Raw genomic sequence first — 24,247 nt, 5'->3', positions numbered from 1 at the left:
TAAGCATTCAAGCATTCAACCACCAAACCAGCACCAGATTAGCCCTACAAATAGAAAAAACTGAGGAAAAAGAGCAAATCAGTGCCAAAAAAACAACCATATATGTGTGAGAAAATGTAACTTGTAGTTTTAAGAGGTTACAAAAAGTCAATGGATCATGAATGAACCCAAGGGGAATATTTCGAAATTTTAAATGTGTGTTTGTGCTGGTGCTTGTTGGATACGAACAGGGAATACTGATGAAATAACCCGTAAGGAAGAGAAATTCTTTTTTTACTCTCTTCCTATCATCTCCCTTTTCTCAAACGGTCTCTTACTTTCTGTCTTAGCCAGACTCAGACCTTTAAAACACAAACCAATTTTGAAATTCAATTGCATCACAAATATGAAGAGAAATCTCAGATTTCTTAACTTCTATTGCAAACACACTCACACAATAACTTGTGAAGACCAGGACAGTTCATAGTATTACCTAATGCACAGTAATGTGACCTTATTAAATATTGCCTCTGTATTTTTCTGTCATTATAGATGAGTTCCCATCCCAATGTTTTTAGGCACAGGTCAATGCATTTTTGCTGTACAGCCAGTCTTTTTATACTAAGTTGAAAATATGTTGTCAATAAAGGAGTCACACAACAAATTAGTATATGGAATGCTCTTAGTTCTGTGACATGCTGTCCGTTTAGAAAGACAATTAATTGTAGGTGCTCCAGACTACAGTAATGTATCTGAATTTGTATTTAGTTGCTTAAAATGTAGTGGAGATGGTGGATGGTTGTATCACACAAATACTGTTCTCACACATCATTAATCACCATCCACTTGCTGCTGTCCACTCCAACAGATAAAACTTTCTCTCTCCAACACACAACCCACTGACATTCAATGAAATAAGACAGGAAGACACAAAAACAGAGAGAAAACATGTGCAAGAGCGAGATAGAAAGGAGAGAGCCATAATGGTATTGATATTGTGTGAGAGATACAGAAAAAGGTAGATGGGAGCACAGAAAACAAGGTGCAATAGAATGTCTTAAGGCTTGGCCTGGAGCCACTATTGGTCTAGAGGTTGACTGGACTCCAGTTCTCCTTCCTTCAGCATCCAGAATCCCATTAAAATTCACTATTATCTGCTCCCAAGAGAACAGCCAATTAGCAGAGAGCCTGATCAAACAGTAGGCACACTACGCCCCACGCCACTCTGGATAATAGTGGGTGCACTAGAGTTTCCAGTCTACTTAAAACCAGCAAATGAAACGGCACATTGCTGAATCCACCTGCAGCAAGACAGCAAAATGCCACCTTTAAAAATAACATAAGCAATGAAAACTGGCAAGAACTTCCTCTTAATATGGTTTGACATGGCTGAATCCAAGGGGAAATGGTACTGTGTTCTGTCTACCAACAACTGTAAATTGAAAGCAGAAAAGTCATATACACCCTGGCAAATACGAGTCTTACATGTACAATTTATGTTGCATACCATTCTTAACAAGACATTTTCACCAGAGAAAGAGGAAGAGGAAAGGATACGGTGGTGGGGTGAGGGTGGGAGGGGTTGGAGTTGAAACTCAAGACAAAAAAAATCAGTGCTGTGGATGAAAACCAGGCTTGCAACTTGGCATATACTGAGAGAAAGCCAGGGATTGAACAGGTTTTGGAGAGAGTAACAAGAGTGTTAAGAAAAAGAGAAGGGTAAGTTTGATTGGTTCCACCTGATTGGGAGTGGCAGAAAAAATTAGCAGGATGTGAGTGTGACACACGCACACACACAGGTCGGGTATTATGCTGCAAGCGGTCATGCAAGGCCAGACCTGAGAGCTTATTGCATGTGCCTGTATGTGTGTTTATCAGAGGTTAGTCTCTGCTGCCTGCTGGTACAAACGGCCCAGAGCTTACATGGATGTTACTTCACGAGGAAAACTGCAGCTCAGTGGGTTCACCACTGAGGTTTAACTCAACCAACATGATTATTTCTGCCTCAAGAGCAGCTCTGCCTTGCATCTGTACGATGGGTTCTCCAAACACAGGGATAGAGAGATAATATTTACAACTTTTTCAACATAAAAATCTCACCAAATCTCATCAATCACAGTTTTTCCTCCTTGGGATGCCTCAGGGAAGGCAAATCTGCAATAATAATCACAGGGCTAAGGACTGCAGCAGTCTAAAAGTCAAGCACACAAAGCAGTGTACCTCCCCATGATCTCTTCTCCTTTTTGAAATTCTAAACATTTTCCTGAACAAACAGGTATATCCTAAAAACAGAAAATAAAATATTCCCATAACAAAAAACCCAGAGCAAGCAAGCTGCAAGTTGTGTCAGATCTCAAGAGTGTGCTTCATACACTTGTCAGTCCTTCTCCAAGGACTCCCAGAGGACTGTGTGCGAGTCTTAGTGGAGCCAGATGGCCCCCATCTTAGGTATTCAGCTGAGGCAGTAGAACAACAGCCAAGGAGGTGTCACAGACGTGTGCTAAACGCACCCTGCCATTGCCACCGACACACGCACCCATACACACACACACACAAAAACACTAGAGACAACAGAAGAGTGAGTGGGGTTCTGTCATTGTTACAATACAGTATAAAAAAAGACTAGACGGGGGTTTACGGTTAGTCTGCATATTGTTTTTGTCTGAAGAAATGTATGTGGATTTATATTAGAGTGTTTCAGAATGCCTTTATCTTGGTATGTTTACGTATTTTTATAGATGTAAGTCCGTGGGTGTACAGTACGTGTTGGATGTGATCATGTACATGAACATTGCCGGTACGTGTGTATGCCTTTGCCGTATGTATGCATATCTTTACCAGTGCAGACAAGCATTGCAGTGTGTGTGTGGTTAACACTGTGCAGTTGTTAATTTCCTTTCAAATTCCAAGTAGAGCCCACATGCTGTCATAGTAGATGAGTTCGCAATAGGATAGAAAGAGCTGGTCTATTGCACGCTTCTGTGTGTGTATAATGCATGTGTGCTGAAGAGTGACTATGCATATAGTGTGTTGTCACTGAGAGCGAAGAATCTTGTTCTTCTCAAATGATCAGTATTCACAGTCATTTATGTGTTCAGTGAGTTTCATGACTCTTCGTTAGCAAGTGTACTTCCACGCAAGCATCCCGGTGATGTATAAGCCATTCATGTATGTTTAAATGTATGTTATTCTGTGTGTTTGTTTGTATTTGTTAACTTGAATATGCGGGCGAGTGTGTGCATGCATCTGTATTTTATCGCAAATGTGTGCAACGGCTCTCCGGCCAAGTCACCCATCGTGGCGACCCATTTTCTGCCTCTCCAGATCCCAGACCATAAAAAACCCTCTGTTTATTGCGGATGTGTCCCTTGTGCCTTGTCCCATATCCCATAATCCTTTGCCCTGTTCCAAGAACGCATGTTTGCCTATTGTCCTCCTCACCTGTTCCACATTGCCAATCGTCCGCAATACCCCCTCTTGTCTCCCTTCATCTCTGGCCAACTTTTCTCTATTTTTTTTTTCAATTTGTTCCTCTGGTTTGCTCCACTTCCATCTCTACTTGCATTCTCTCTCTACATTCACCCTCAGTCTTTTTTCTCACTTTCTACCCATTTTCACTTTTCACCTTTCTCCATCCTTGCATTCCTGCATTTTCTGTAAATTAAATTACATCTCTCTTCTCTCATATTCTTCATTTTTCCGCCTATATCTTTTCCTGTCTCCTTCCCATGCTGACGGGTTAATGGAGTGGGGCCCGGCCTCAGTAAAGATGGGAAACAGAGAGAACACACTGCCCTCCTCCTCTGCCGTTCATGTTGCACCTTTACCCCCAATCATCACACTCTCATCCCTCCTTCAGTGTTGGGTCTTGCCTGGGCAGGAAAGCTGCTGTATTACTCTGGGTTCTTGAGGAAACCTTGTCGAACTGATTCCAATAACTTTTTGTTTTCCTTCTGCTCCTGTGGACTGCCCTGGGTTTGCCTTGTGCTCTTTCAAACACCAAGTACTCACACACTGACATGCACATGCCGGGGCTTGTAGTTTAAAATTTGGTGTGCTTGTTCAATTTCTTGTTTTCAATCAGTCTGTGAGTCCACTGTTTCTTTGTAAAGGACCTTCTGGACTTGATTTTCACAGCACTCTATAAATAATAATTGGGTTCTGACTATGAATAATGTGGATTTTTAAAAACATTTGCTAACTTAGTGTAACAGTTTAAAGTGTCTCAGCTGAGCAGCCACTGTGTGTCCATTAGCAGCAAAAGTCCTTAAGTACAGCACCAAACTACTCACTCAGTCTGCATTACTCCAGGCAAAGGCATGAGTATAATTGTCACAAATGTGAACATTCATGTAACTTCAAAATTTAAGTACCACACTTCAAAATGTATTTGAAGTTTTCAAGGGCAACTAAGGCAATCCCCCCCCCCCCTAGCATCCAAAAACATACTTCCAGGGTGGGGGGTTTGTTACTAACAATAACTAACCCAGGATGCTGGGCCAGACTTCCAATCCCTGCTCCAACATGCATCTGACAGCCAGGAAGGCATAGCTCGTGTGCTACCAGCCAGCCAACAAAAGCTCAGCTTCATCCAACCCTGGAAACACGGCAGATGGCAGTAAGAGAGAACAGAAGAGAAGAGAGAAGACAGTGGGTGTGTGTGTCTATGTTTGTGAGGCAGACGGAGACAGGTAGAATGAGAGAGAAGAATGCGGGAGTGTGTGACCACATGCTTGCTTGCCTCTGATACCGTCCTCCATGACCTCTACACAAGAGCTAAACAAATGGTGTATTATCTTTGCTGAAACTAAAGTAGCACCTACAGGAGCCTCTCAGTAAAGGTCCACAAAGTTCAGCTATCATTGATTTCATCTACACATCTCTTACTGTTTTCTTATTTTACACTTTTTTGTGTGAGACTGTGTGTATGTGTCCAGACATATCTGTCTGTCGCTGTGCCCTAACTGTCTATGGGTGACCAATCAATCTTATTCATTCAAATTGACGGACCCTTAATAAAACAGGCTTCATACTGTCAATATGTTGTAATTGAATATGAGTCTATTTTAGCCTGTAATGTGCACCTGCACAAAAACTTTAAGAAATAATCCTCCGCATTTTCACATTTATTTTTTTTGGCTTCTCTCATGATGATTCATGTAACACTAATAATTTGGCAACTACATTTTGATAAGACGTAAAAGACCAAAAAAAGAAAAAGACAAAAGATTGAATAATCATGCAAGATAAAATACATAATTATTGTATGGTGAAATACAAAGTAAAGTTACAATTGTGCATTTTGCCACATACATTACTCTACAAGATTGTTTTATATGTGCAAACATGCAAACAAATATTTGTAACAAATCCAGAACAACCCAGCTATTCAACTCTTACAGTTAAAGTCAAAATGGCTTATGACAAATTACAGAGCACTTCCTACAGAGATTCCAACAAAAAGACTTCAAGGTTCAGTCCTCATTTACTGGCAAGTGCAGTTCAAAAACTCCAAGGCAAGATGCCATCATAAAAAAACCTAAGGAGCTCCTGGATGTCCACTTTAATGATTTATTTTGTAGTTACCCCTCTGCACACTGTTTTTTAATGCAGAACTCACCTCGGATGATAGACAACTTGGCATTGACGGTGATCTCGCCCTCGCTGTTCTCAGCCACGCATTCATAGATGTTCTCATCACGTGGTGCTCTGAGAGGCTGGATTCTGAGTACAGCGCCGGCACCCTCGTCAAACTCAATGGTCTGTGGGGTTAGGAATAGGGTTAGGTTACACAGCTGTGGTATTCCAATAGAAATACTACCAGTTTTTACATAAGCACCCTGGTGTAGGTGAGTAATAGCATGGAGTACCAGAGCTAACAATTTTCTTGGCGATACAATGATTAATTTAGTGTCAGTCTTCTCATTGTTTTACATATAAGGTTGATAACAAGGCGGTTTCTCTATGTCAATCATAAACTTGACCCAAAACCAAAGACACATACAGTTAGGTACTTAAGTATTTGGAAAGTGACACAATTTTTGTATTTTGCCTCTGTACACCACCACATGGACACAACATCTAGCCAGGTCAGGAACACTCTCAAGGAGTTAGGTGTATCATTGTCAAAGTCTACAATCAAGAAATGCCTTCATGAATGCCTTCATGAATTTAAATACAGAGGATTTAACACAAGTTGCAAACTACTCAAGAATAAGAAAGCCAGATTAGACCTTGCCAGAGACCCTATAAAAAAGCAGCTGAAGGTGGCTGCAGTAATTGCCTGGCCAAGCATCTCAAGGGAGGAAACTCAGCATTTGGTGACATCCATGGGTTCCAGACTTCAGACACAAGTATTACAAGTAATCCTTATATTTCTAATTATGTTGGTTTGTCCAATTACTTTCGAGCCTCGAAAAATGATGGATTATGTGTTAAAATGGCTGTAATTCCTAAATGGTTAAACTCAATATTTTTGTTAAACCCCTTAAATTAAACCTGAAAGTCTACACTTCAATCACATATTGATAGATTCGTTTCAAATCAATTTGATGGTGTACAGAGGCAAAATTAAAAAAACTGTGTTACTGTCTAAATATCTATGTACCTAACTGTAGAAGTGAGTTATAACAAGATATCATCGGATGGAAAGGTACTCTATTATTTTATAGCCTTTGGTCCTCATAAATACAGAATTATAAGGAAACACACACCCTCTCTCTCGCTCTACACACACACACACACACACACACACACACACACACACACACACACACACACACACACACACACACACACACACACACACACACACACACACACACACACACACACACACACATCATTCCAGTCTCATATCTATATGTGTAATGTGCTTGCTTTTCTGTGTTTTTATTTCTTGTTTTTATCTGTATGTATGCCCTTTGTTCTGAACCTTCTGAAAGCACTTTTTAAAACAAAGTCAGACAATACTCAGAACGCAACATGTGCTGAGAATACTGACTCACTCACAAAAATCTTGACATTTAAGAATAACTATGTAAACATTAACACCCTTTCTGTTTGAGTTATCAAGATGTTTAGTATTTGACAAAATAAGAAATCAGAAAATCAGGATGCTCACAGTAAATATATAACATATTTTTCTATTTATTCTCCAATATAGACAAAAGTGTTCTTTTTGTGTACATTGAGTTCTCAAATTTGTATATCATTTAACTATAACAAAAAACCTGACAGCAGACGTAATTACAGTGTATTGCTTAACTGCCAGTTTCCCAATTCAAACTAACTAGACATAAGCATCCTGATGTTTTGAATGTTGAGAAGTATGGAGTGCATTTGAAATAGTTAGGTCTTGCCAATAACTTAATATTTTAATTAATCAAAAACCATTTTAAAAGTGTCTTCATTGCAAACAGTGGAACTTCTTTAATTGTGAACTACTTTAAATCGTGATGCCAGTGGGTTTGACTGACAGTGGGGCAGTTCTGACATAATAGTTTCAGACATTGGCCAATGGCCAGACCTCAGGTTTGATCTCTTTGGAAACTAATATATTAACAGACATGTATCCAACAGCAAGAAGCTGAACCTCAAGACTTGGGTGAATGACTAAAATTTAAATGGTGGGATTTCTGAACCAATTACCCCTTTTCTTTTAACACAGACAGTCATTTCCCAAGCTTATCATGTTTGCACTAATTTTGGATGGATGAAGTGTTAGAGAAGATGGTCAGCCAGTCTGTTAGTCTCACTGCAAACCTTCTCTTCCAATATCTATCCTTCCCCAGAGGAGCTTACACCATCTCAACGCAGGGTTCACTGTTAAGATCTCTGTGCAAAGCATGACTTTCAGATACAAGTACAAGTCTTCAGCAGCCCCGTTGCTCTACTGCTGCACATCTCAGAGCTGAGCCGTTAATTAGGCTAAAAACACTGCAGAGCACGGCATCACAATCAATATCAAAGCAGCTGTCTAGAGGGTAGAACAGAAAAAAAAATCATAACTACTTCAAAACCCCTTTACAAATTTTTTATTTCATGCTAAACGGAGGAAAAGAAGCGTCCGTTCTGGCGGGCTGCTTTACGCCCTTGGCTTTGTTTCCCACTTAGCATGCAAGAGAAGAAAACGTACAAACACTACTTGTCTTTTAATTTTGTCCTCCTATGAGATGCCGCTTTTCCCCCTGTTGATGTTGTTGTCATTTTTTGCTTTTTAGCCCCCTCCCCTGTGGTTGTCTTCATGCGGCAGTGTGTGTGTGTCTATCTCTGTGCATTGCCGTCATCCTTAACAAAAGCAACTTTTTAATTAAGAGACACTGAGCATCAATCAAGACTTTGAGAGATGCCATCTGGGACGCCTGCTGAGAACTGAATGACAAACATCATGAATAACACACCGAAAGACACATTCAGACAGGGCCGCATGCAGATAAAAACGCCGAGCACGGGAAACAAGAATGTGACAACAGCAGAGTCAGTCAAGTGCAAAGAGGACAGAGTGGGAGGAATGGGAGAGCGTTGCATTGCATTACTGGGAGACTGTCGCTAATGGTGGACCTGCACATCACCCAGAGGCTAGCGCTGCCAGTCGATGAAAAGATTGGTAGCTGTTGCCCAGAACTATTTGTGAAAACTGTGGGTGAAAAAAGCAAATGAAATGAAAACACCCTTTTCAAATAGACTGCGTGGGAACCCAATTGCAATAGAAGACTGTGCTTGTAATGCGCATGTGGTGCAGGGCTGTGATGAAAAAGAGCACGTGTGCACAAATAAAGGTTAAACAGAGTGGAATATGGGGACTAACATCATTTGAGCTTCATGCTTTAACGGACTTTGCTAAATCTTATTTGTCCAAATAGTAGACTTTATTACGTAGTCAAAACTATTAGCAGTGAGAACAACAGTTCCTCCAATTTGTTAACTCTTTAAACACCAATTTATTTCAGTATAAGTAAATTTTCAAATTCAATGCTAAATGAAAATAAACTTTGCAATGACCCAACAGAATTCAGTTTTAGACACCTTAACTTTCAAGAGCTGTCCAAGAATATTTACTGCGAGATATTAGTTTCTCATCTTGCACTTAAGTTTCATGTTGCATGATAGTACAGTAACATGAATGGCCTTTTGCTAACCATAAAGTTTGCCGCCACACCTGCGGTGTGCAGCAGTGATAAACTCACCTCTATACGCTGGGAGTTGACCTTCTTGCCTTTCTTGTTCCAGCTAACCCTTGGCTTGGGATCGCCTGTTGCCTGGCAGACAAAGGAGACTACGCCCCCTGAGACGCCAATCTGGTCGACGGGAACTTTAGTGAACCACGGTTGTGCTAAAAAGTGAGGAAGACGAGGGAGAAAGAGAGAAAGAGACATTAGCACTGACCCCAAGACAAATGTTTTACCACTAGTCAAGACAGCATTAAATAAGTGTAATTACATTTCTGAAAGTACAGACTTCTAAATTCCACTTTGAGTGCATTGCACATGCATCCACACACAGACACACAAGTCTGTAATGTCACACAAATCCACACTAGACTCTTCTTGCAACCCCTTCTGTATCTTATGTATTTCTCACTGTGCCCCACACCCACGCACACTGTTCTGCAGCAGAGAGAAGCCAGTTTGAGTTTTGGAGAGAGACAAAATAAATACCTCAACAGACAGACAGGATAGACAGACAGAAAGTTACTGGATGGATAGCCACTTTGGATAGGTGTCGACCTATCTAAATCAAATCCCATGTGTCCCACAGTTAGGACACTTGGGATTTGATGAACTTTGTGGTGATTGAACCTGTCGCTTTCTTCTGACAGGGCAGCCTCTTTAACTACTGGGCCATTTCATTATTCTGAATTACCCCCTGCAGTACAAACTTGGGTTGAATTAAATTACTGCGTCAGTCCTCATCTGTTATCCCAGTTTCAATGCTGTCTAGTTCTGTGCGTATATCATGAAACTACGAATTTATATGTTGATGTTCCGCCATGATGCTGATGATTCGTGGCTAAAAAACATGACCCCATAGGGAAATGGAGTCAGGATACCAACAGTACAGTAGCAAACCCTCAGAAGAAGACATTAAGAAGATGAGGCAATAAAAAAAAGGGAGTTTTTATATTAATTTTACATTGTATCAAAGCATTCTAAAGTGAGAAGTGGGTATTGACAAAGCCTTCTAAAAATGTATGCATTCATAGAAGTGAGACCCTGTGGTTAAACTGTCCATCAAATGCCAGTAAGTTTGGTGCTTTTGGTGCTGGGTTTTTTTTTCCGCTAATGCCTTGGTTGTAGTAACTTCAAGACAACAAGCCTGATAGAAAGAGGGAGAGAGAGAAAACATATACTCCTGGGGAGCTCGTTAAATCTGAATCAAACAGATATGTGTGGATGATCAAATGGCCAGTGCATAACGTCAAATTAATAATTAAGGTACCACGGGCTGACACCAGTCTCCAGGCACAGCTAAACACATATGAAGGAGAGTTCCTGCATTCGCAATCGGGTAAATAGAGGTGGGTGAGTGGGTATTTTAGAGAGAATGAGGCCAAGAGAAATAGTGTAAGACAAGGAAAAATAAGGGTGAGTGTACTGCCTCAGGAAAGCAGCGGCACCGTATGCAAAGTTAACACCAAATGTATTTCTGATGCAAATATTACAACAACATACACAAACTAACTTAACTAGTGAGTAATGGTTATTTGATCTGAAAGGTTTCCTCAAAAACATGGATTTTTCCCAGGAGAATGGGCTTGCTACACCAAAACGTGTTCCTGCCCTGCTTATGAGTGTGTGCCAATGTGAAACAATCTTAACCTTGATTTTCAAGCTTAGATGTCTGTGAATGCAAGACTGTTGCTGAAAGTAAGGGCATGTGCTCACTATGCCATCCATGGTCAAATGAAGACAAAAAATGCTTTCAATTAAAAACTGTTGCTGCTGTCATATTATGTTTCAGACTAGCAGCCAGCTGCCAGAGTTGCTCACCTGCAGAACAGCAGAGTTAATCTTATCTGGATTTGATTTTTGTCTGCCCTATCATCCTTTGTTCTTGGGTAACTTGGTGCATATGTAGCTCAAAGGGTAAAACATGGCACTAACTACAAGGCCAGTGGTATTTTATGTGAATTAAACCTTCATTCATGATAAAACATTTTTCTGACAGGCTGTGAGTGTTGGATGTAGACAGGAAACACACTGAGCTAAATAAATCAGCGAAATGGTAGGGGATGAAACCTTTCTACTTTTATAAGATGTATTAAAGGGCTGTGTTGCTGGCAATCATTTTAATGTTGGAAATATTGATTCCTACCCTTCTGATGGTCAAATGAAAGCGTATTGATTGTTGCCTCCTTCAAAATATTTCTTAGCCCTCTTTAAATCTTTCTCTGCATCTGTTAGACTAACCCCTGAGGAAGTCACATACTCTGATGCACTGGAAAGGTTTTCTAACAGAATATATAATGTTTTAGGAAGATTTCTGCAACCTGACAATCCCTTGTTAATATCGTAATATCTTATTTATCAATACTATATTGTAAGCAAATATTTAAAAAAAAAGCCCATTAAGGTCTACAAGTAACTAACAACTACAGTTACATTGGATATTACTATCATTTAGTGTCTGGGGGTGCTCTCAGTGTGTTTATCCTGCATCTACATTATATATCTTTGCATATACATGGTAGACTACTCCATTCTGCAGCTGATTATGTAATTTCCAACAAAAAAAAGTTCTTAATGCACTGTTGGAACTTTTAAAATGGGAACTTCAGAGATTTTCCTCTCTGGGAAAAGGCAAAATTGCAGCAAAACTAAGTAAATATCTTCGGTAAGTAAAACTAACTTAACTAACTGAGCACTCCAGCTTTTCTCTAGCATCAAGGAATAGGCCTACTTTATCTGGTGAATACAATGATCCTTTTGGTGTTTTACACTTTCAATTTCCATTCTGAAACTACACAACACAGCTCCTCTGCATTTGACCTCCCCTTACAATGTGCCCTCTGTTGAGACAGAAGAGGGATTTACACAGAGAAGGCCTGTGGCAGTGGTCTGCTGAAGGCCAGCGCTCTTTGATTAGTTTTCCCCGGACCATTCGACATTTCCACCCAGTTGCCTTCTCTCTCTCTTTCTCTGTTGATTCATAGGATAAGAGAGATGTACAATAAATGTGCTTGCCCGCATGTCAGTCTGAATTTATCTCCTGAAAGATCCCAGATTTTCTCAGAATTGTACTAAATACAGCTTTCAACATTACCTCAGGAGGGTTTAAAGACAGAGGCTAGGAGGAAAACGAATGAAATGAAAAAGAATGGGACAATAGGGGGTAAGAGGAAGAGAAGTGCAGTAGGAGGTGGTGAGGTCAGTGGTAAAGAGAAAGCTGAGAGGGGAGGAGAGAAGGTAACAGGAGGTCCATTGACTAGAAGAGATGATGTGAAGAGTGAGGGCAGGACTGAAAGTTTTTTCATCAAAAAAGACAGTTTTCATAACTTTTCTCCATTGCTCTTCATTGTTGTTATTTATAGTTTTTGCTTTTTTTCTAAACAAAGAGATGATAACATGAGACTCGCATGACTTTGCACAGCCATTAAATAGATAAGTCGCATTTTTATAGCATATCGAGTGCAGTGTTTTTTGCTTACATCTCACTATACTAGAAGATTTTCAACTGTGCCTGCTAACCTGCTTCATTCAATCTGCCTGAATGCATTTAGAAAATAATGTAATGTCTGTAAATTATACTATCCACTGTTTGTCGTGTGTCCTGCACGATTCCCTTGAACTGTATATGACGTGTCATTTATGACACTGTACACTGTCCACTGGTCACAGTGAAGAGTATGACAAACACAAGTCTGATTTTAAAGAGAAAAAAAACTCTTGTCTGAAGTAACATTCAATAACTATAAGTATAAAAAAAAATGTAACAGAGCCTCTATATATTTTCAGATTGATATTCTACATTTCTCTGGAAATGAGGAAAACCTCCATGTCTGGAGAAAAGACAGGTGAAATGCAGTTTGGAAAGTCTCACAGGGCTAACATGCCAGCTGGGAGGCAGCATTTAAAGCTGTACAAAAGCAGAGGCAGTGGGAAAAACTGGGAAGCTGGTCTGATAACTGAGAGATAGTAACAGGTTGTGTGCGTTTGTTTGCATGTGAGATAGGAGATGCGCCTATTACAGTGGCCTACAGAACGTGTATTCCCCAGCCTTTGACACAGTCATAGGCAACTGTTGTCATAGGTTAATCTCTGGCCCTCATTGTTCACACAGATGTGTGACTAGAAGCGAAGTTCCATAGACATTACTGCAAGAAATTAAATTATACATGATTATATTGCGTAAGGACCAAAAAAAGTTTAGACAGGTTTATGTGTCAGATCTGCTGTCTTCCACTCTCATGCTTGCCATCTTGTGGGCAATGGACATTATCTCTCTCTCTTTTTCCACACACACACAAACACACACAACTGTTTACTGTTGTGTCTATTTTTGATCGTTTTTAGACTATTCAGGGAGTGGGTTTAATATGGTTTGAACACCATCAGCATTATTTGACTACCAATCAACCCAGGTTGGGTAAAGGGTAGAGGGGGCAGATTATATTCATTCAGATTGACAACATACTGACATTCATTGCCAACATGAATTTAATCGACTTCACTGTGTTAAGTGTGTTTAAAATAATATACAGTGAATGGTGAGAAAATGTGTACTAGAATGCATTTTTGTGCTTCTGTCTCTGTGTGTACGGTAAATATAGTACGATGTGTGTGTGTGCGCACATGTTCGACTGTATTTGTCTGTGTTTTCACGCAGATGCCATCCAACACCCCTCCACCACTGGCTGTGGGCCCATGAATGTCTATTATAACGCAATTACTACAGGTATGCAGTGTGTGATTGTCTGAACTCTGATGAGCGTAATTAAACTTTTTTCAATTTTCCTTGACTGTGTGCCTCTGGGCCTCTGCTGCCAGTAACACTTGAACCCTTCTTTTTGTGGAATTTGAACCTTGCCACGTAGCCAGTAATTGCAGGATAGAAAAGACTGAGTAGTGTAGGGGCTTAAATAGCTTTAAAAAATACCAATAATGATTGATGGCATAGACCACACCATATTATCAACAGATACGCTTAGTCACATGTTTCATGCATTGATGTGGTTCAGTATCTAAATCACAGGAAATGGACACACACTGGCTGCTGTGGGTAATCAAACGTGTGACTTTCTGTAGCGGTGTAATGTGCAGTATCTTTAAACATTAATGTATCATATTCATATTATATTTCAGTTTATGGTAAAATCACATAAAACTAACTTGACCATAAAAAGGTGAAGGTACCCCTTTTATCTCAGTCTAGTGGTGTATAGTGCGAATGCCCTAAAAATTGAAACTAAAACTATATTTCCCATGAAACATGTTTCTCCTATTTGAGAACTTTGTCTCACAACAACTCCCCCTACACATTTGATGTGGTAGAACACCTTAATGACATGAAGCTGGCAACTTTGTTGTTTATTTACAGTGATTTTACTATTCATTCTTTGTAACAAAGCTTTTCTTGGCATTACAGTCAAAGGTTAGCACCTTTGACCATCAGGCATCCAGTAGGTCTACTGGGTATAAGTAGCATATCTACAGTCGGACAACTTTTTTTTATAATAAGTCAAACATACATATACAAGCTAATGTGGAAAACCCTTAAATATCTTTCTATTTTTCATGACTATAAAATATTCTTCAGAATGTCCTTTGCCTTCTGTGTGTGTGGTACACAGAGCACGGACCTTTTTGGGTTTGATTCCCATCAGTTCCACCTTTTCTAAAGATGTATGCACTTCTTTTCGTGTAAGGTACCTTATATAAAAGTCTCCAAAAAACAGCATACGTCATGTTACCAGAGATGACATTGAAAGGACACTGCAACCGCAGCGGCCATTTGTCCCTTCCACCAAAGTCTCTCTCTATTCCCCTAGCTTCACTCAGACAGAGTGAGGTACAGCACTACCCAGATAAGCTCACAAAACCTGTCTTTATCTGCCTGGCAGGGGGACATGGTCTGAGCTAAAATAACCAGCAATGGGGGCCCGACTATCTTCACAAGGCCCCGAGGATAGAACAGATCCATGCAAACACGACCAGCTTGCAGGATTTAAAAAACTCACACTGTGCATACAGACACTTGTTTAGCTAATACAGCAACCACCTGCTACTGGCCACTACCTCTGTTGGACCTGATAAGACAGAATACACCAGCACTGTGATTATAAAGTGGTTGAGAGTGGGAGGTGGGTATGTGAATATTATACGGCTCCATTTACAGTACTTTACTATTGTCATTTGGTAGGGGGAGTTTTAGAGGAGGGAAGGGACTGGCTTTATGACTAATACGGTAATTGATGGAGAAAAGCTTCTCGGGTCATAAATAGGACCCATTATCCACTGAATTAGCAAAGTGGGAGACAAAATGATGCACAGCCATTCAGTGATTTGCAGAGAAAGGCGTTGAATTGGGAAACGAGCACTTGTTATCCATCTTGCTACAAATAGGTATCTTTCACAGCACATAGAGACCTTTTTTTTTTCTTACCGACAACATCTGAAAAGAACATTTGGTACTATTAGAGGTACTACTCTAATCAAACTAATTCCACTTTCTCCTGCTTCTCATGTGGAAGTCTGCAGATAAGAATAACATTATTTTATATTACTCTTTTTTACTGTTCTACTCATAGTGACTCTGGATAGAAGCCACAAGTTAAAAGCATAGAACTTATTCCACATACCTTAATCCGAATCACTGCTACTTTATCTCAAAAGACACTCACTGTCTATATGTACTGACAGAAATCTTTTTTTTTTTTGGTATCATTACCAAGTGGAAGAGAGCAATATGAACCACTGTGTGTTACTAATTTAAAGAAGTTGATTAAGTGAAGTTAATCCTGACAGAGATCAAACTTAATTTTCATATTAGCCAAACAGCAGACACATGACACACATTTGGCATCTTAATTTGTCCAGGACTTTTCTTTGACTTTGTATATATTTGGGTCACCTCTTAATTTCATGTTGCACCATGTCTCATTGGAACTTTGGACTTTTTTCTAGATTTAAATATGATTTACCTTCAGAGATTTCTAAACTTTCTAAAGTGTTGCCACTGTATGGTGGTAGTAAACCAAGTCAAGTGGACTAGCAGTGCAGACAGATGTTGCTGACGTTGAACTACAGCTATGTGGACCCCTGAAGTGCAGAGATGTACTAGCTTGCAGTATCTGCCTAACAGCTATCCATAAGAGGCCACCAAGCTGCTTGAACTGCCTTTCTGTCAGTTCTGGACCTGACTTAAAACCCTACCAGCCTGAATCAGCACATAAATACAAAACAGAGGGAGGGAGAGACAGACAGATATATAGACGCAAAGACAGATTCAGCCAAATGCGCATTCAAGTGGATACATGAACAGGCCCACACACAAACAAACATACAAACAGACACACAAACTCTCTATCCATCTCACTCACACACACACCACACACCCTCCGGGCCTAAACAACCAAACCCCATCAATCAAGACCAATTCTCACAAGCTGCCTGGGCAAGCGCCATCGCTATGGAAACCAAGCCTTTACTCTAAACCCGTCTTGCTTTGTCTTGTCTGGGGGTTTTGACACGTAATCACTGCCAACAAAGACCAGCAGACTGCTGAAAAAAAGCTTGAATCAGGCAAGAAAGAGAGAAAGGAAGAAAAAGACAGGAAAACAATCTTTTGGATTTCAGCAAAAAGGAGAAAGGACAGAAAGAGGTTGGTTAGTCTGTTGCCAATTTCTGATGGACAATTTGGTGGCATCAACAACATAAGCCAACTTAGAAGACAAAGACGTGAGGATTTTGGTCTTTAACAGGGCTAACATTTCTTCATTCATTCAGTCCACAATGTGGTGTCTGATGAGATCCTGTCTCATATTTAACTAAATTTACAACAGAGGGCACTTCATTTCCATGGAATGTTATCAGATAAATCTAGCAGCACCTGTAGAAATCTTCAGCACCTTTTACTAAAGAAAAATCTTTATTAGAGAATTGAAAGATTAGCACTCCCCCCCTCTCTAATCATCTGTTGCTAAAGTACTCTTGAGCCGTACACTTAACTCATAATAGTGATGCTTAAGGGGAAAACCGTGTAATACTGTGATTGTATTGGTGGGGTGTGCATGTCTGAAATTGTCTGAATGAGTGCTTAAATAAAGCATACAAGCTCTGCCAGTCAGGATTAAAAAAAATTCTGCCTAACTAATCTCAGCTGCAGCCGTATTCCACAGGGCATGTTTTGGGTCAGGCTCCATTCCTATGTTACTTTGGCTGTGCAAGTTTAAGGGTTAATGAAACAGTTGCTTTCCAATTAAAATATAAGGAAGAAAGGCTAATTGGAATTTGCTCTTGGGGTAGGTAGGGTGCCGTGCAGTTATGGATGTAATGATTCACAAAGAGACTTTGTGCTGCCTGGATTGTATATCTAGTTTCCACAGTGGAAAATTGTCTATCTTGTAATCTCAAATTGGATTCCTAAAATATTATTCTCCTTTCAAAAAATTAATAAAAAGAAATTATGAGATTATTTTACCTGTTTGAATACAATTGTTAAATTTCATGTAACAAAAGATTTTATCTTGATACAAGTGGAGAGAAAGGCCTTAAAAATTTAAAAGCATTATTACATATTTTAAGACAATTATTAAAGCAATTGATTTCCAACACCAAGAAAAACACTGATCAACCACAACGTTGAAAACTGGTTTTGATGTCGTGGCTGATTAGTGTAAAATTATGACTCTTCATTAGGTATATTTTTCTCTTGTTTGAAGAAAAAAGATATTGAAGGCTCGGATGTACACGGAATGAGTAAAAATTAGATGTTTTTGTGCAAACCCTTCCCCCTGGAATCATAAAGTGTGCCATCTATGTCAGCTGCACTCCAAGCAAACTCGTTGGGCTCAGGCTTTGCAGTTCATGAGAGACTTGTGTCAGGATGTGGGAAGCCAGTATAAAATAGGTTCTGGAATGTTAGTACCCAGAGGTGAAAAACTTTTCCCAACCAGACTGCTCTCCCAGCGACGCTGCATTTCTACAAAAGTGTCACACTTGTAATATGCACGAATTGGTCCCACTGAAACCATTGTTGAAGGCTAAAGAAAAAATCAAAAGCCACTAAGTATCTTTCAGCCCATTGGAAATAAATAGGCTCGATTCCTGAGAGAGAGAGGAGGGAAATCAACTTCAAGTGTGTGTGTCTGATATCAAAATGGCTTCAGAACACACACAGAGGAGATAAAATGGGAACAATTTTGTGTCATTTAGAGACATACTTGAGGCAACTGACACTTGTTGGCTCATTAAATGAAGAGGACACCTCCAACTGCCAAAGGTGTTTTAGGTCTGATCAAAGGAAAGGACAAAAGAATAAAGAAAATGGAGACAAAACAATCTTTTATCTCTCCACTGAAATTAAACATAAAAAATGAAAAAAACCCTCCGTACTTCTCTCTACATTTAAACCCATGTCAAGCTATATACAAGGAAATTCTCCGTCTGTACAGTCTCTGAAAGAAAGTTTGAAAAATTAGTGGACCAACACGTTTCTTGGGCGATATCAAAAACCTTTGAAGATCTTAACTTGCTCATCAAAGCACTGGATGCATGGTAAATTTAAAAGCCACCTTGGTGGTGTGTTGCATTCCTCTCCGCAGCAACAAAAAAACAAAAAAAACAAAACAAAGGGACAGCACCTTTCACACACTTCAATCACTTGCATTGTTCTGTCAAACTGAGTTAATATAAAATCGCTCAAACTACTGGAGCATGTTACTGAAAAGAGACTGAGAAAGAGAGATGATGGCAAAAGAAGAAGACATATAAGCATCTCTCATGCCATGGCTGCAAGCACAGAGGACAATTTTTATCATCAGTTGTGCTGACCATAACTGTGCTTTCAGGGGTACATTTCAATAAAATAAATGCCACAACATTTTATCTTTCTGAACTAATTCAATGGTTGATGGCATCCGCTGTACGTAGGTGACCTCTTGGTAATCAGCCATATGGGCTAGAGCTGCACTGTTGATTAGCTGTTTGTTCTTTCACCAGTAGAAATCATTTCAATGGGACTAAAAGGTGGTTTCTTGTCAACAGGGTTCAGCCATCTTGTGTCATAAATATTAATACATGTCCAGCAAGCCAGCACTTTGAACACACTAGCTCCTAAAGCCCATACGCAAAAAATGCAACAAGTTAGCACGTTTTGAAGTCTGTCTAAAGGAGACTTAAGAAAAGGGAAAGAAGAGGGAAAGATGGTTTCTTCAAGACTAAATAAAAATGTTTTCCTGTGCTATTTGTAAGTGTACAGCTCTAAGAAATCAACCTATAACAACCTTCAAAATGCAGACAGTGCCACCAGGAAACTTGAGGCAGTAATACAATGTAACACAATTAAAAATTAACTTGTTTTCTTCTCATTTGAGAGAGAAAAAGTGTAAGGAGTAAAGCATGGGGCTACGTGTGCAAAAGCAGGGTGCACAAAAAAAAAGAAATTTGACAGAATTCACTTGACACTGTTGGCTCAAACATAATTTGACTGGAAAAGATAAGGAGTGAGTGAGGGAGAAGGGAAGACAGAGAGCAATAGAGAGAAACAAGGAGAGAGAAACAGACGGAGGTGTAGCGAACAAGAACAAGAAAATAACAGCTCCACTAAGGGGCTTCGTTTTTTTCCAATTGGCAGCTTCAAAGGAATATAAATAATTGAACACCCTCACCCCATCTCTGTGAGTTCTGGCCAATTACTATTAGGAATGCTTTGCCAAGATTGCTACTGTTGAGGACTCTAAAAGGCTGAAAGAAAGGAGGAGGAAAAAGTGAGGAGGTGAAAGGGCAGAAAAAATGCTGACAAATAACGTTGTCTCCCTGTCCAGAAACATAAAGCCAAATACAACATTGCAAAACTGTGTCAGTTAATTCAAGAAAAGTCAAAAAATTGCAACATACTGAAAATTAATAAAAAAGTTCTATCTTTATTGCCCTTCAGTGAGGAAAATATGAATTTATGCCTCTTAAAACTCTAGGCAATAAGGCAAATAATGAATAATTTTTAGTCCTTTTAGTAATTTTTCCACCATATGAGAAATACTGCTTCTTGTTACATCTTTATCAACTCCCAAAGGTCTTAGTGTTTGATGATGTCTATTTTGTGGCCACTTTTTGTGTGTGGAAAGAGGTGAACACCATGGAAAGTCTCTCGCTCACAGCTCAAAAATCCACAAAAAACAAAAAACAAAAAAACCTAATATTACATGGTGGTCTTCCCTCATCTAATAACTTCAGTAATTTCCCCCACTTTAAAATATTCACTGAGAGATGTTTTTACACGTAAACACAATTACTTTGGGTTTTTCTCAAAAAGTTAATGCACAACACTGCCAACTAGTTTTTTTTCTGTGCTACAAAAACAATTACAGATCTACTGTATAATTCGCTCAGTATGCTGTAGCCACCTATGACAAAGCTCAGTTTACACACATAATTCAGCCTTTGTACACATGCATATATGTGTGCGCCTGCACACAAATTTTATGCAAACATGCAGACAAATACAGCCATACACACACAAACAGGGAGCCAAGCATTATTAAGGTTGTGGTGGTGCAATATATTGAGCCATCTTTCTTTCTCTTTTGATTAAAAACGTCTCCTTTCCACAGTGATTTATGAGTGTAAATCGAAAGGGATGAAGGGCAGGGAGAGAGGGAGAGAGAGAGAGAGAGAGAGAGAGAGAGAGAGAGAGAGGGAGAGAGGGAGTGAGGGATGACATCATGCTTTCAGCTGGGCATGTCTGCAAAAAAGTGGCAATCTACAGTGTTGATACAAGGTGGGGGTTGGTGTCTTTGCCCCCGCCTTCACTCCTCAGTCCACCAGGTGGGAGTGAATATAATTGGACAACTGCACCACTAGGCTGTGTGTTTGTGTGTGTGCGTGTAGTTGTGCATGTGGGTGTGAAAGACAATCAGAGAGAGCGAAAGAAGGTAGTCAGTGATTGTGTGCATATACTTCCAGACATAATGGTGGGGCAACACTCTGTGGCCCTAAAAAGAGATGATGAGAAGAGAGAGTACGTGTTTGAATATGTGTGGTCGGGGGTGGGGTGGGGGGCACAAAAAAAACAAAGTGTGAGAATGAGCAGGAGACAATAAGACAGAATGAGAGAGCTTCACAAAACACCTATCATATCCACAGGCAGAGACTGGCAGATACTGACAGATGGGGAGAGAGCCCTGCTGTTTGTGTAGCAGACTGCACTGAATGTTATTTAAACCAGGGTGAGAAAAAGGGGCTGTGAACAGGTTCATGTGGAGGAGAAAAACTGAGTCCTAATATGGTGGATAAATGATCTAAGGACAAGAACATGCAATAAACTGTCCTAATATGTATGATGTTAAGAGGAGGAGCTTTTGCACCTTTGCTTTACTTACACTCCTAATATAAGTGATAGAGGCAAAAATAAAGAGAAAAGAGACATCTGTTTGACATGTCTGAGTGTAATTTCAGATGTTTTCAGCCAGCTGAGCTGAAAGACACTTGACTTATGGTTCCAGACACTCAAACCACCATGCAATCAAAAGTAGACTGCTCTGTTGCAACATGAGAAAAATGAAGTCCTCTTCATGTTATCGTGAACCACTGAGAATAGAGTAACTGGGTTTCAGAAACTGAGAAGAAAGAAAAGATAACAGGAGAAAAATGCAATTTATCTTGCAAATTAACATTTGAAGGAACATAACTTTCCTAAAACATTAATTTGTGGCACCTACACTGTGGAACATCCATCCATCCATCCATTAGCTATACCGCTTATCAGTATGTGTGAAATATCACATTGGCTGATTCTGTTGACATATTAAGTGGCATTTTAAGACGTTTCTAAGATGTTTCTAAATGTTATAAAAGGGAAATTTGACTTTCTTGAGGTTCCTCAATGCATAATTTGCTTGCATTAATGCAAATTACATACACACACATACACACACACACACATATATATATATATACACACATATATATATACATCCATATATATATATACATATATATATATATACATATACATCCATATATACATATATATACATATACATACATATATACATATATATATACATATATACATACATATATATACATATATACATACATATATATACATATACATACATATATACATATATACATACATATATATATATACACATATATACATATATATACATATATACATATATACATATATATATATATATATATATATACATATATATACATATACATAGATATACATACACATAGATATACATACATACATATACATATATATACATATATGTGTGCGTGTGTGTGTGTGTGTAAGCGTAGGTATGTACAGAGAGCTAACAAAACTGCAAACAAACAAGCATGAACTTGTGACTGACACGCTTCCACACACATGTTCACAATGATCTACATTTACACACAATCACTTCATACATATCTAACCCTTCAAAATACTCACCAACACACTTACCCACGCACTTACCCATAAACCTACCCACAAACACACCCTCCCCACAAACTTATCCCACAAACACACACACACACGCACACACACACTCACAGGATTTACAAACAATGAAACCCAAGGGGAAGCCTCCCCACCTCGCCATCACTCTTCTATTTCTCTGCAGAGCTTCCTCTTTGTTTTGTCTACTTAATGCTGCTCTAAGCCCATCTTAACTGGGAAATGGTGCAGAACAAATCCTAAGCAGGAGTTGACAGGGTGGGATAAGAGACTACTGACGTTCCTCTGTTACTAACATGGGAAGTTATGGAGTGCGTTTTATGCAGACAGACATCACAAACGAATGGTAAATAACCATTATGGAGATAACCATGATTTAAAATTGTCTGGTTGGGGCTGATTGGTTGCCCAGAAAAATCTAATATCTGAACAGTCAAATGTTCCATCTGTTCAACAGCTAACTTGTCTATCAGCAGCTACATGTCCTGGTCTCCTTGAGCAGTATCAGTGAGGCCCTGCAAGTTCTCTCATTGTAAGGACATCAGCTAAAAGCCTAAAAATAAAACCTAGCTCTCGACATTGTGGAGCCATTCTTACTTCCTTTGGCTGAGGCAGAAGCACAGACTGTCTATAAACTTTCATCCTCCACAACTCTGCAATATTCCCCGTTTCTAACTAGTGTATCAGATATGCATGATGACCCTTCAAAGGGCAGTGCATAGGAAGGCTGAGAAGTTATCAGCAGTAGTACAGTTACTCAGTGTCTTAATACTTACATAAGGCTTGGGAGCTGGTGAGCAGCAGTGATAGCAGCAGAGTGGTGACAGGCAGCAGAAGTGGCAAGGAGAGGCGAGGGGCACCACCGGTGGCCATCTTGCCTCGAGTAGGGAAAGGGGGGCAGGGAGGGGTGGGGTGGGACTGAAGATTGGCCCGGCCGGAGAGCCGAGGCCCTGACTGCGCAGGGAAGGTTGGGGTCTTCACGCAGGATGGCTTGGCACTCTGCAAAAAGAAAGAAAGAGAGATAAATCAGAATTTTTTGCTATCAACTTTATTTATGCAAGGCCCATGATACTGTGTTTCAGCAACACCCAGATTCACTTTCATAGTTACACACATTCGTACGTGGGGATCAGACCTTTGTCGCACTGCGTTTTCTAGAATTTACAGAACATCAAAAGATCTCATACACAGAAGAAAAAGAACTACTTAGCATTTACATTCTGTGACAGTAAACATGTTCGTTTGATTGTTACAACAGGTCTAAATGGGAGAAAAATGCCTAAATAAGATGGGGCCCAACTATGTGAATTACTTTTGAGCATGTGACAGGATGCTCTTAGCCAGAGCCACTTGGAGTGAAAAGGCAGTAGTTCTGCCAACATCAACAGGACATTTGACTTTTGATAAACACAGAGACTAGGCCACTTTGCTACGCTTTTCACAACCACGCTTTGCTGCTGACACATAAATGGAAGGAAGGTAATAGGGTGTCAGTAACACTACAGGAAGCAGAGTGTCACACACCCAAACCCTGTAACCTCCCCATCTTGCAACCTGCATCTTCTCACATCCCTTAATTAGCAGGGGATTTACTGTTTTCTTTCTTCTTTTTTTCCTAATAGCCTGATCTTGTCGTTATTGGCTTATCTCA

At 39.7% G+C, this 24,247-nt stretch overlaps 1 protein-coding gene across 13 annotated transcripts in view; it reads right to left on the bottom strand.

The window, feature by feature from the left end:
- Positions 1–24,247, bottom strand: part of ptprsa (protein tyrosine phosphatase receptor type Sa) — a 230,334-nt gene that overhangs the window by 107,028 nt on the left and 99,059 nt on the right. For all 13 annotated transcript variants that reach the window (XM_040128917.1, XM_040128913.1, XM_040128924.1 and 10 more), the window contains 3 exons: positions 23,373–23,595; positions 9,168–9,313; positions 5,600–5,741 (listed from right to left, as the gene is read on the bottom strand). In XM_040128917.1, the coding sequence (XP_039984851.1) occupies positions 5,600–5,741; positions 9,168–9,313; positions 23,373–23,469 (385 nt within the window). In that variant the 5' untranslated portion in view covers positions 23,470–23,595. The remainder of the gene's footprint in view (positions 1–5,599; positions 5,742–9,167; positions 9,314–23,372; positions 23,596–24,247) is intronic.

Source organism: Xiphias gladius, chromosome 6 (assembly GCF_016859285.1).
Source record: "Xiphias gladius isolate SHS-SW01 ecotype Sanya breed wild chromosome 6, ASM1685928v1, whole genome shotgun sequence".
NCBI classification, from domain to species: Eukaryota; Metazoa; Chordata; class Actinopteri; order Istiophoriformes; family Xiphiidae; genus Xiphias; species Xiphias gladius.
Note: the sequence above shows the minus strand (reverse complement) of the source record. Positions and strands in the feature narration are given on the sequence as shown.